The 14,592-nt window shown below is 40.9% G+C and overlaps 1 protein-coding gene across 4 annotated transcripts in view; it reads right to left on the reverse strand.

The window, feature by feature from the left end:
• wdfy3 (WD repeat and FYVE domain containing 3) overlaps nucleotides 1-14,592 on the reverse strand; it is a 108,634-nt gene that overhangs the window by 79,010 nt on the left and 15,032 nt on the right. For 3 of the 4 annotated variants that reach the window (XM_046034058.1, XM_046034056.1, XM_046034057.1), the window contains exons 2-4: nucleotides 7,101-7,311; nucleotides 3,565-3,688; nucleotides 1,982-2,091 (exon numbers count right to left, since the gene is read on the reverse strand). In XM_046034058.1, the coding sequence (XP_045890014.1) occupies nucleotides 1,982-2,091; nucleotides 3,565-3,688; nucleotides 7,101-7,280 (414 nt within the window). In that variant the 5' untranslated portion in view covers nucleotides 7,281-7,311. Of the gene's footprint in view, nucleotides 1-1,981; nucleotides 2,092-3,564; nucleotides 3,689-7,100; nucleotides 7,312-14,592 lie in introns of those variants that run through there. The other variant, XM_046034059.1, reaches the window with a different exon arrangement.

Here is a 14,592-nt window from a genome sequence, read left to right on the forward strand (position 1 = left end):
TGTACAATATGAGACGGTTATGCAGCAGTATAATGAAATTGCTCCTGACTATCAGAACAGCATGGGAGCAGGTCGGGAGGTTTCCAGTAACAAACAAATGCTGGCAAATACTAGCTGTGTTTTTGTTTATTTACTCAAGAGAACACTTGTTTAGGCCACCAGCAGCACTGTGTCACAAAAAGCATTCCCTTGTGTATTTAAATGACACTGCTGCGCTGGCACAGCGTGCGTGTCCAGCAAGAAAACACAGGGTCATCCATCAAAATGGGCGCATTTCTGGCAGAATACTTAAACAAACATAACAACACAATTTTACTCTTTGCATTGCGAAACATCAAGGACAATAAAAATGATCATGTGAACGTGGAACATTTCAGCTGTAAATATCTGCATGTAGGGTTAAGTACTTGCACAAAGGAAGTGATCAATCTACCACTTATGGCAGGTGCAGCAATTTTGTTTAAGTAAAGAAGCAAACTGGGTAGAGGGACTAGCAGCAATAGTCGCTATGCCTGAACAGAGAAATGAGTTCCTCCTTCATTACCAACTGCATGGTTTGCTTGACAAGTGATCTCTCTGGGTAATTGAGTGCACACAAATGATATGGGGGGAAAAAAAGGGGTTTCATCTTGTATCTTATTTCTCCTGCTATATACGGCAACAGCAGCCTACATGGCACGAGAGGGGGGTTAACACCAATTCAAACACTCAAGTTCTAAGCTTTGAAAATTAATAATAAGCTGTGTATTTATGTTTGCTTTAATTTTGAGAGGAACTCAAGAGTTCCAGTAGAGTTGTTTAAATACCTTTAATGGCAAAGACTGACAGGATGCGGTTGTATTAGATATATGAATCTAAAGCTGAGCAAAGCATTAAATTCAGACATGCGTAACAGGGAAGAAACACTTCCCTGGTTCAATAAGAATAAGAATGTAACAGTCTTATACAGTAAATTCGCATTCACTTAAAACTGACACGATGCTTCAACCAAATTAAATGTACAAGAATGCATTTTGAAAAGGCCGACCTGACTATAAAGCTGAACCAGCCTCTAACAGAAAAGAAACCTAATTTCAGTGACATGCGAGTGGTTTAAATGCCACTTCCGAGAAGTGTGAATTAAAGCAAAAAGAGAACTTGAAAAAGAAACCTTTGTTTAATTCCCTGACAGTAGAGGATTCGCTTTGTGCATGAATACAAGCCTGAACAGTGAAAAACCACAACAAATGAATACTGTTTTTTTGCGCAAGTCAAAGGAAAAGCAGAGTGGATTTAAGTGGTTTTGAAACATTTCTGCAGAAGGAGAGAGGAAGTGTTTGACTCAACAGTAACAACAGTGAATTACTGATGTGCAGCAGAGCAGGAAAGGCAGCCAGCCGGTCTGCCAGTCAGCTGACAGCAATGCTCCCTTCAAGACCTCCAGAGGAATGCGGGCCGAAAAAGTTCAAAAGATGTCTGCTGGCCATAGTACAAGAGCACAGACACAAAGAAAAGCAAAACCTAAATGTCTGACCTCTAAACCAGGAGCCCAAGAAGCTGCCATGTTAAATTTCAGTAACACTGCATGGTGACCTGATAATAGACACACATGTCCAGTATTTTACTTGATCTCAGTGCATGCAATTTTCAAAATATGACTGTGTTTGGCGAGAATAAGCTGGGATGGGTCCAGTGGGGATTTTTACTTGTACGCAAGAGCCTGTTTCTCAGTTCTTACAGAGGCAGATGCTATTTTCTGCTGGGAGATCAAAGAGGGGAGATGCAAATGGGTCAAAGAAAGACAGAATGCTGAGAAGCCTCTTTTTTTCTCCAAGCTGCTTCCTGCAATTTCATTTTATATCTACACTCACATGTATGAGGGCAAAAAAAAATATTTAAAAAATTAAAAATAAAGACACAAAAAATGTGATATATACAAATAGAGCACTTTTGCACAAAAAGAACATTGTCACGCAAATGAGCATCATGTTATTCTACCAACCTGTCCAGAAGAGGCCAACAGGTTGATGGTGGTCAGAAGCATCCAACCACGACTCGCCTCCTCACTCTGGTTCACCTCCAGGAACTGGACTATGGCTCGACTGGCTGCCTCTGTAAAGACAATCACGCACACACAACACACATAAATACATACAGTTAAGTAGATGAAAAGTGAACAATGTTGCAGGAACAATGATCGGTTACGCAACGAATAAATAATCTTGGCGAATTGGACAATTGTGTTGATTACAGCCCACTTCGGTGGGATAATGCTCAATTTGTCCAAATTAAGTATATTAAAATGTTATTAGCACATGCTGTAATGTGATGTTTATTCTCCTGCTTTTTATATATAGTGAAGGAATTTTTTACAGATTAATTATAAAAGAATGTTGCACTCACGCAGATGTCCGTCTCACACGTGGCTCCTGTAGCCACTGGACACAGAAACTATTATATAAACACGCTACATATTGGCTCCAAGATGTGCGTGCTTCACAGGGGACGTTTGTCCATCTGTCTTCAGTGGACATTGGCCTTATTCCAATTTTAACGCAAATGAACATACTGTATATAATGCTATTTTTGTACTGACACGTGCTAATGCAACATTCAACAGCTAGTACAACATAAGCAGTGATTTAGAACAGTGTTTAAACTGACCGCAACCAATACAATGTTTAAGATGTTCCAGTGTGTCTGTTATTAGCCTTCTTCGCTCAGATTGTATTATCAAATGTGGACACCATTCTTCATTCACCACCAGCACTGTGTTGAAAATAACTTCCTCATTCACTCATTCACTGATCCCTGTATAACAGACACTAGTTTAGTAGGGAGCAGCACATTGAGATTTCTGACATTTAACGGTCATTTTGCATCATCACTGAATCAAAGTCTGTTGTTTTGATGATGCCAGAGTGCCGTAAGGTCAGTTGAGAGCCTGACTCAACTACTGACGCAATCAATGGCCTGGTGACCAACTGGAGAAGTGTGTATTTAGACTGTGGGGTTGCAAAAGCAAAGCAGTTCTCTGGTTGAAGACAACACATTACATGTTCAGACAGACACAAGGGAGTGGTGATAAATCAGAGATGGGAAGCTGAAGACTTACAATCCTGTGTGTGTGTGTGTGTGTGTGTGTGTGTGTGTGTGTGTGTGTGTGTGTGTGTGTGCGCGTGCGCGCATACAAGTGAGTCCATCGGTCAGTCTGTTTAAGATCTTTCCTGAGGGGGAGCCACAGTCAAAGCTGATGCTGCTCACTCACCTGTAGTGATGACTACAGACTCAACACACATTGCGTTGTTGCTTTGTACAAAAATATCTGCAGTGAGCGAGAATAAGTTCATTTTAAAGACATCTAAATGACATCTGGGTCAGTTGAGAGACAATACACTGTTTCAAGTGACTGAAAATATGCATATCTTTCTATATTCAGCACATGATCATTTGCTGCTGCTTAGTAGCAATGCACGCGTCATAAAAATCACCCAAATTAAAGCTAAAGGAAGCAAACCGGCTCTGGCAAATAAACACGACTGATGCCAAAGAAATAAAAATAAATCTATGTGTCAGGGGCCTCACCTGTGGATTTATTAGATGCTCTACGTCTGATCTCAGTCACCATGAGTCGTGAGACCTGGGTGGTGAACTGCAGCAGGTCGGAGAACTTCTCCGTCATGCTGCTTGGTGGAGCATTCCCAAACACCTACAGCAGACAGATCAGCTTTGGTTAAATCAGGCGAAACTAATTTAAATACAGAACAAATTTTTAAAAACACTGGTAACAAAAATAAAAAAGGCAAAGACACATGTCGACCTAAATTAAAAAAGAAGACATGTTAATACGTCGTTCAGCCGCAAACAGTAGAAAATCAGATATTTGTTTGGAAATGCTGTTGATTGTCTCCTTACAGGGGGGAAAAGGCAAAAGAATAAAAGAAACTGGATATGAACTGGTATTAAAGTCTGCAGTTCCTCACAATTAAAGCTGTAATCACATTAAGCAGGGACACACAGGCATCATCAAGTTAGACACTGGCTTACATCTCTCTGGGGTTTTCCTGGCATGTCCTAATTATACGACCACAACGCACACTGTGGCAGGAGCCTTTGGGGGGTGAGGTGGGGGTGAAGGGCAAAGATAAACTACATTTCATTCAACAACGACTCATCATGTATTTATTTATCCAGCCAATCTGACATGAAAGTAGGCCTGGAGCCTGGCATCCCGCTGCACTGGGAGTACTCTACTTTTGAATTCTGAAATGAATTGTGCCACCAGTGAGTGAACCACAGCCAGTGCTGGATAATTAGCTGACAAGTCAAGAGACCCTTGGTAACGCACTCCAGTTTGATGGGAACACTCAACAGCGCTGCAGCACGGGCTACAAAACAAAGAGGCATGCTGCTCTATCATTGTGATATAAAGAAAGGCTATAAATATAAAAAGCATTTCATCGAGTCCTGCATTCTCTGCTGGATATACACATGCACGCAGACGTTTTAATACATAATATATACCTATTCCTATTTAAAGCTCCCTTGCATGACTCCCCATTCAGTCTCTGCATCAACGCATTTCATTTACTATACCTCTTTAGGTTTCTATGCATTTTATAATTGAGAAATCTGTGGGTTGTCATTTGTACAATTCACGTGTTTCAGGTTATTGCAATGTGCCTGTATCTTGGAGGGACTGAAACAACCTTGCAAAAACTCCTTCTAGTTGAACAGGCTTTAAGAAGACCAGCCCTGGTCTCATTCAGCTTCAGTTTAAGAAGTAGCGCTGGAATGATTAGACTTAGATTAGTCTCTGATTTAGGGGTGTCGATGACGCAGTGGGATAACACCTGCCTTTGGTGTGAGACCCGGGTTAGATTCCCACTGCCATCCACCAATGTGTCCCTGAGCAAGACACTTAGGGCCAGATTTACTAAAGGTTTGTGTGAGTAAAAACGTGTGCAAACTTGATATCACCAGCAAATCAACGAGTGAGCTGATCTACTAATGGTGTGCATGCAGACGTCTTTCAAAAGTGCACCTGTTGTTCATTTACTACTTTTGCCTTAATGAAAAATAATGATAATTTGGGGCGTTTCAATTTTTTTGTGCAAAGTAATGTGAGGGTAACATGAACATTTATTTACTACAGACAATGTGATCTCACAAGCCCAAAGGCAATTTCATGTGAGTGCAAAGGGCATCTGCATTTAATACGTTTGAAAGGAAGGTGCAAACCGCCAAGTGTAACATAGAGATGGCTGCTGTTATCGTTGTGAGAAGGAGAGACAGCCATGAAGACGTAGAGAAATTAACAATATTAGATAATATTATACTATATCAAATTATTTATTTATATAAATTATGTTAATTTAATTTTATGAACTATATGAATTGAATAGTTAGTTTTCTTGTATTTTCCTTGAAGCTTTGGCAATACTTTTGAATTAATATTCATGCCTTTTCGACCTGACTTCTTTTCTCCGTAAGATGGCAGAATTTAGAAAGTTGCGTGGCACTGCGGAGAACCCCCAGCTGCAGTAGTACCATGGATCACGCGTTAAATTCATCCAGCCAAAGGGAACAATCACCAACTGTTAACAGCACGCAGGTCGTGATAGCGACACAACCCATTGTATCGGAGAGGGAACGGGGCGTTGGGTGTACAGGGCCCGGGGATCCCGGAGCGACCGGGCACGGTGCAGACGGTCAGGGGTCGTTCCCTCTGGCTGGATGAAGCACGATCTGCTGGCATTTCCTTGCGTCTGGATCATTCCAGTATACTGTAGCTGTCTCTGCTTTGGTTTCCCAAAGCAGTTTTTCAGGTGTGCTCTCCCCAGTACTTAGTGCAATCTCAGGCAGGATGGGCAGGTACATCCGATTTCCACGCACTGAACGAAACAAACCAAGGTTTTTACGCAGTGGCTGCTTTCCCTCCCGACTCTCCATGGCGGAAACCATTAAAACAAGCCAAACCCTCATTTAAATACTGCCACCTCCATTTTGTTTGCACCTGTTGTCACCTACGCAATAATTCTTAGTTAATCACCCATAACAGGTACTAAAATTGCACGTGCAATATTTTAGAATGCACACGTAATTTAGTACTCTTTATTCAATGTTAGTAAATCTGGCCGTTAATCCCTTGTTAAATCCCGATTAATCAGTTAATCAAAATAAAAACACTAATCAATATGAAAATAATCATTAGCCCTAATTATCTAGATTTAATATATGTCCGAGATTTTTCACGCATTCAGATCTGATTTATCATCTGCATATGCAAGCTTACTTACTACAACAGAAATGCTCCCACTTTCAGTGTAGGTAAGTTTCATATGTGGTTAGTGTGGTCCGGTAACTTCTCAACTGTGACATCTTGATGTAAAATATTTGTGCATTTTGTATTGCTCATCCAATATTTTCTTCTTTGTTTGTTTCTCTCATATTCTATGGATATGGGAATTGCCAAGACATTGCTTGCATTAGTTTAATTTTTTTTCCAACTTTGTTGAATATTTTTTGAGATTTGGTTGATCCCAGAATGGCTGTGTCGTCAAGGGGCTCAAGATTTGATTCAGTGTCAATGAGGAAGAAGGAAGTATGATTCCACATATAGCAGTTTGATTGTTTACATGGAAGTTACAGTGAATATGTGTGACCCAAAGCTAGACTGATCTCATTGTGCCCTATTTAGCTCAACTTCAGACACAATGTCAGCATTTATAAACATGCTGTTGAAACTGAAACTGTGTCTAGTCAAGTGTGGATATTACACACCTGACTAGACAAATGTTAACCACAGGATTTTACTTCCAAATAGTTCCCTGGTGACATAGCCTTTTATTGAGTTCATATCAATCCATCCATGGTATGTTAAGTCTATAATGTAAGAGGCACTGTGTGAGAATATATGTACAAAAATACCAGATTTGAATACCAGCTTCATACATCAGCTGAACCTCACAGAACCAAAGTGAATGATTTTCATTAAACTGTCAACTAGGAGTCCTCCTAATAATTGATATCCGTTCTCTTCAGAACTGTAACTGAGACAAACTTCATCTGACTGTGTTTGGACCGCCTCCAGCCCTCCGTCCACCCCTGGTGAGACTTACCCTGTTAAATACAGGAAGCATCATGTAGAGCTTCTCCTCCTGCTCCTTCTGCGTCATGTGGCGAGGAGGATGGCACAGTTCAGAGAAGAGGCGTCGCAGGTGCATCAGGCCCAGCGCATTGTCCTGGGGGCTGCACTCCTCCTGCCTCGGCCGCCCCATGATCCTCTTCACCATGTTCATCTTTAGCGGCTTTGTCAGGGCAAAGGCAGCCCTGTAGATCGGAGAGAGGACATTTAGGACATGTCGTAAAGCAACTCAATACAAATATGCTTTTGGGATGAGTATTGAACTTGAATCCTTTTTTGGTACCAACTAAACTGCGTTTACAGTGTCCAGTATCAAAACAGGTTCTCAGTCTTACATTTAAACAGCTTAGCATTTGACTGACTTGTCTAGTTAATTCTAACTTCTTGCATGCTAGCTTTACTGCTACATAGCTAACCACCTCCTTTTTTGTAAACTGTCTCCTTATCAATTGTAATAAAGCTATAAAGAGCCTGATAGAACCCAAAAATTGCTCCTGACTTGGGCTTGATATCAAACGGTGTCCACTTAAACAGCTCGCTTATAAAGAAGGACAGAGAAGTTAACAGCTGGGAAGGTGAGACAGAAGACAGCATTGAGAAGATAAGGAGGTTGTGGGTTTAGCTAGCTGGATATTTAGCTGTATCAGGTGCCTTTTGTTAAAACTTGTTCAACTTTTCATAAAATCGATGTGCTCATCAGTTTCACTTTTCGTCAACTGACCAATCACAGCCTGCATGGGGTGAGACATTAAAAAAGTCTGAGGTGCTACAGTAAACTTTTAAAAATGTTCAACTCCTCCTGTATGAATGAGATGAGATAACGTTAGTGGCATTAACAAATTAAGAGACCAAGGTAGGCCATTTTTCTTGCACAAGGATTTAATGAATGAAAACATGAAATTGTTGTCCGACTGGAATAAACATTATACTAGTGGTGAGCTATATAGTATATTATTACACAAAATGACAATGCATATAGTAAAATTAAATCATTAATATATTAACTTACTAACACTAATAGATTAAAATTTTACTTTTTATCTAACGTTATTATAATTATATAAATACTATTAGTCCTACACTCAGTTTCTCCTCTATGTTGTGTGAATGAGCCTCTGCAGATTTCCACCGCAGAGGATGCCAGTGTGTACTCTAGCCATCTTCTCAGAGCTGCACATTCCCCTTGTTCTGTTTTACTAAAGTGTAAAGTGTGATTTATATTTCTGCATCGAATCGACGGCGTAGCCTATGCGTTAATACTGTTCAGTAGTCTTCTTTAGATTAGGTGTGGGTTGTTTGGGTGCTGCTGGTGTATCGTGAATCCGTCCCTGGTTCAAAAACTACATAAGCACCTACCACAGTAAGGTTTTTTAGTGATGAGTGATCTGTGTTTTAAAAGCCGTTTTCAATGTCATTTTTTCAAAACATCTGTTTCAATATTTTCAAAAGCTTAGACAAATTTTTAAGGCCACTGTCGAGTAGGCTAAACAGATACCAGGGTCTTCACTTCGATAGTCCTCTAGTGGTTTCACACCATCGTTGAACACAAAGGGAACGAGCACACACGTAGTATAAATATGTATTTAATAAATGGTTTGTTAAACTCTGTCTTACTTGAACATTTTTTTACTCTGCTCCTAATTCTTTTCATTTAGGAGCACATGTGCTCCTTGGGAAAAACCTTAGCGTAGAGCCCTGAAGAATAGATGGAATAATCTGTAGAATACTCGATAACTAAAATAATCGAAAGCTGCAGCCCTAAAAAACCCTGTTGAGGTTAACAGTTCTAACACATCTCTAGCTCTAATTTCCACACGTCTATTTCTCTCCAGACTATCTTTAAGCAGGTTGCTAGGAGACTTCACCAAACTGCAAAGCCTACACAGAAATACAGATAAACATTCGCTGGTAAAAACAGAATCAACTGCAACAAAGCTGCTCATCAATCTCAAATACAAGTTCCCTTTTCACCAAGCTCACTGACACACTGTACATTGCTTAAGGGCACACTGACAGTGGTGGATGAGAAAAAGCATTTCTCATTTATTTTCCTCACATGATAGAGTATAAGCCTCTAGGAAAGCGTGGCCTCATAGAAAGGGGGGGGGGTTGCCACATCGTACTGACAGCACATTGATCTGACCATTTGACCCCTTCATACTGTAGAGGTGGAGATTTAGCTACAACGTCACACGAAGAGGAGCTACAGGAAGCCGTGTTAGATTCTTGTTCAGCTCACGTTTATTTACATGTCCGCTCTGGTTTAATCATTTCAAACACGCTGTAGACAGGTGGCACGCAGATAAATTTAGAATACATTAAAACTCTTGTTTAACGGCTCATTAACTTTAGAGCTACTCCACTGATAAACACGGCATTCGCTTTCAGGGCCATGCAAAATAATCGATTTTTAGATGCTTCGCGATGCAGACTTAAGACGATTAAAGTCAGTCTGTCGTTTTCCAACTACTGGAAAAGAGCAGTCAGTTAGCGTTAGCCAACATCTCCTCTTCAGACTGCCGTCTGAAAGCTGAGCAGGATGTTTTTTGGCTGCTAGTTAAAGTTTGTTTGTTGGGTTGTCATTCATCCTCTTATCGAGTACACAAATGAACCAAATGCAGTTTCTCAAGGCCCGTGGTGCTCAATACATTATTACAATTATCAACTTACAAAACAGGACACAAAAATGTAACTACACTAGACGAGACAAAAAAAGGGAACAGATATATATAGGCTGAGTGAATGTGGTTTGGCAGCAGCAGAGGTCAGTAATAATGCTGTGAGAATGTAATAATGCTATGCAATGTTAGCTACATTTTTATGCAGTTACATTAAATAGCTGCATTTCATTACTACCTACTTGTTTGGATTTTTACAATCGCATCGTAGCGCTCACAATCCTAATGAGGTGCCTAGAAATTCCCACCCTTGAGGTGATGCATCGTGCTGCATCGAAATATCGAATCAAATCGAATCGTGAGACCAGTGAAGATGCACACCCCTATTAGCTTTGTGGATAATTTAGCAACGGGCAGCTGCTGTAACGTTACATGATTTTAGAGAATATTTAGAAGTGATGAACTAGGGACAAATGAGCTAGAACTGCCCCACTGATTCAGAAAAAAATCTACATGAATGTTTTCAGGAGAGGAGAAGTGATTGGGTCTGTTTTTATTAGAATTGTTTAAGTCATGTAATTAACGTGACAAAGGACAGACTCACTACTAAAGCCCCCTACATACTTGTTTTTTAACAATGCGTAGGTGTAGACAGACGTAGGTGTTGCAAACGGCATTGTTCACATACTTGCCTGCGTACTTTGCGTTTTCCTGGAGGATTAAACGTGAATCCACTAGGGGGCAGATCAGGGACGGATCATCCCTCGCCAACCCCAGATTATATTCACATAGCGACACTCGAGCAGGTTATGATTTGAATGAGACAGGTAATTGTGGACTAGCTCCAGGAGTTTTATTGTAAACATCCTGCCATAAATCTCCATTTTTATAGTCTGCTGCTGACCTTCTTTTGCATTAGATGGCGTTTGGCAAACCAACTGCATATCGCCGCCACCTGGGCTGGTGTGTGGGGGAGTAGATTGCTGCTGACCTGCCTGTCAGATCGACATTCTGCCCCCATGTTCATGTGCTGAATTGCATCTCGCGGACATGTAGCGTTAATTTCTGGAGACGTGCACAACCTATGCTCCAAAGGAACGCAGGATATGCGTGGCAGCAAACGCATAGTTAAAAGCAAGTATATCCAGGGTTTAACACAGCCCTCTGCATGTTTCTACCATAGGCTGTATTGGTTTCTACCTGCTGCCGTAGGCTTCGGTAGGTGATTGTTTTCTTCTGTGGTTTTTGTGGTTTGGCAGTGTTGTTAACAGGGGAGCTGCAGATCTCCCCCTGGTGGGCAAACTATGCAACACTCATGACATGAGTGAAGGATCTGTCTCTGTTTCTTTATCAATAGTCATTTATCTGCTGTCATAAACGCCGATGCTGATTAAATACAATTAGCTCATATCGGCCGATAATATCGGTCAGTCAGGCTTTACTGTTTTGTACAAGACACCTGCTTAAACATTTTCTTTCGTTTTATATCTGAACATAAGGTGTGCACTGCAGACATGTTCATCAACATATAGACCCACACTGAGGTGAACTGTAGCTAAAAAGTTCACTTTCTGTGTTCTCAGAAAGTCAGCCAGCACCATGGATGGTAAAGAGACATGACAGTCTACCATGTAGTTTGTAGTTACTTTACCAGTGGAGGAAGTGCACTCCTCACAGTGGATTAACCTCACTGTCTTTTCTTTCTTTTTTTCTTTTAAAAATCGGGTTACATCACTCACACCAGGAGAAACTTCACAGATGTTCTTCTCTCTAATCTCAAACATGCACACACTGCAACATTTTAAAATAATGGCACATCACACACACTACAGGATATTATTAAGATTATTGTGCCAGAGGGAGCAATGCACCACCTCACGTGATCTCACATGATCTCATGGGCAAACAGATGAAAACAAAATGGGGACTGGTGTGGTGCTACAACTTGCTGTAGTAATGCTTTGCAGTGAGAAAAAACAAAATCACAAGGGCACAAGCCTGGTTGGAGAGACACGGTCAACAGGGGGTGTCTATTCTTCAGAGAATTTTTATCTGTCGACAGTAGTATGCTGGCTAACATTAGCCTCGAGGGCTAACATTAGACGTCAGGTGCTTCAGAACTAACGTAGGCTTGTCTCTCATTGGCCATAGTGGCCCCGCTCGGACAGTACTGACTTAAATTATCAGGATGGCCCCGATAGGCCTGCGAGCAGTTCGGGAGGTTTAAGACAGGATCTGTAAACCCCTCACGTTACCAGATAATCTGGGCTGAACATTGGTACCAACCAGGGTCCCAGACCAGATTTCTCCCCCAACTGTTGGGAGGGTTGAATCAGGGATAAAACAGCCCAAAACTCCTGTAGTCTGAGCCCAACTTTAAACGGGCCCTTGCATAAATGCATAAATTCCTTTTCTTTTAACAAAGTGTCTGGCCTATTATAATCTGATCACTCCCATGTACAATACATCTTGTCTTGACTCACTTTGAATGACACCACGGTTTGTTAAAGTGAGCAAAAAAAAAGCTAAACTGTTTTAATGGCTACAGCAAAGTGAATAAAGTAACTGTAACATATTCAGCTCAAAGTCTTCCTAGGACCACACGTCTCTTTCCCCATAAACTTCTACAATGTTATAAAGACAAGAGATGTCCTAAAATGTATTTTTAAAAACTAAATAATTCAATGACCCAGGCTGCTAAGTCCCAAAAGGTTAGTAAAATTAGTTTTTGACCAGACGTCACTGAAGGACAGGTCTGATAACAGAAACATGCCTACTTTCTGAACAGTCGACTGCTGATGCATGCCACCGAACTTTGTCCCTGGGGCCAATGTAATGTACTGTACACTCTGCAAGCCAACCAAAACAAAGCAAGGGGTTTAAACAGGGTGTGAATTCAATGCCTATTAAGGCGCTCAACATATACCATTTGGGTCTAAAGTTTTGCAAATAATAATTATTATTATTATTAAATTCACATATTTAAACATTTTTGTATGAAACGTTACTTTTAATGTACATTATAGTGGATTTATCTTGAAATAGTTCCTAGCAGGAAAAGCTAAATTTCATGCATTCTATTTTCATACATCTATCCCTGTGCAGTGTCACCCTGCACTCATTCGCATACGTTTTTAAAAAGGCACCACTCTGCTACACATTCATACAGTACCACATATTCCCTGACACCTGCCAGTACAACCAGATGTTTTCCGCTCTAAAGCCCCTGCTCAATGGCACCACAGAGGTAGCTACTGAGGACTGGGAAAGTACTTTTCATTCCCTCTCCTCAGACGCTTACGTGAAGTCTAAACAAATCTGGATTCAAACCAGCCACCCTCAGGCCCCTCTGAGCACGCCAATTCACTCTTGGCAAGCTTTTCCGTCTGTTGGCTGTATATAAATTTGATTCTATTCTTGTGATATCACAAGTGCGGGCACAATTGAGATATTAGGGTATTTTTAAAGTAGTTTGTAGATTTGACTTCATGCCAAGACAGATGATGTGACAGAGGATGCTCCTCCTAGCTGTTGGCTCTATGCATTTCCTCTCTTCATGAAAACAACCCAACAATATTCTGTTCTTGAGTCTTTGTTGTACACATTTTTACTTAAGTGTTGGTTTCGTTTTGGCTGAAATAATTATTTCTAATTCGCACCATAATCTCAAAATCATCTCCAATCAACCAACGAATCCATACAGTGATTTATTTATGACAAAGAGATAATAAAATATAGTTGCCGGACTGAAATGAGATTCTCACTCCCAAGAGGAAACAAAACCTGTTGATCTGGGTGACTCCATGACCTTTTCACTAGTCCTACCATCACAGCTTATCTCCAGATTCATTAAACACACAATCTTTACAGCAGATAACCATGCTCCAAACAATTTGACTATTTATCCTCTATGCAGCACGAGGTTGACTGCGACAGTAACGGCTAAGTGTGAATATTATTAGGTGTTGCCAGAGGTCGGCCCTTTACTGAGGGCTTTCTTGTTCAAGGTCTGCTTTGCCATGACTGGCATCTTGGCCGCACACATCTACTTTTGCTTCATCCGTCTCATAAGGACAGTGAAAAAAAGAAAGCAAAAATTTGAAAAGAAACATCACGGGAGGGACAGACAGAGACAAAGAAGCTTCCAGGTGTTGTTCTGATTTACCATGAACATGACATCTGTTGCACTAACAAAATTACTCAAGACTGAAGGCTTTAGTAACTCATTTTGCCCACAGAGCAGGGCTGCCCTCTGCATGAACCTGCACTCAAATGGCAATTCCTTTTAACATCCACAATTTGGTACACTTTTATCTAAAGAGTCTGACACTGTCCATGAGTGTGTGCATAAATCTTTAGTCTGCATATAGTCTCAACGGCTTGAGCACCTTTCCCTGGTTAGTGCTTTGCTTTGTGGCTGCTGTAATCGGGAGTTTCATAATAGTTCTGTCACCTCAGTGCTTTGGGCTTTTCCCCACAGTTTGAAATAACATTCCGTCAGCAAATAACCACAGACAGGTACAATGATGGGTTAATACCAGACCCGTTTTAGACACATGATGGAGATCAAATGAGACAAGACTTGAAAGCCTCAGGGTCTGACATTTACAATACAGCCTGTGCTGGCAGCGATATATCCCACAATTCAGCTTTTACTAAACACCAGCTCTGCCTGTCTGAGATAAGGCATTAGAGCAAGGCCTACAGTGTATATCATTCCAAAACAATAACATTATACCACTGCCTGTTGCAGACACTGATAAAGTTGGGTGGACATCATGTGACAGGGGATTCTGTTTTCAGTGACAGGCCTAAAGATGCAGCACTTGTAAATTATAGCAGCCCTAC

Source organism: Micropterus dolomieu, linkage group LG21 (assembly GCF_021292245.1).
Source record: "Micropterus dolomieu isolate WLL.071019.BEF.003 ecotype Adirondacks linkage group LG21, ASM2129224v1, whole genome shotgun sequence".
Classification (NCBI taxonomy): Eukaryota; Metazoa; Chordata; class Actinopteri; order Centrarchiformes; family Centrarchidae; genus Micropterus; species Micropterus dolomieu.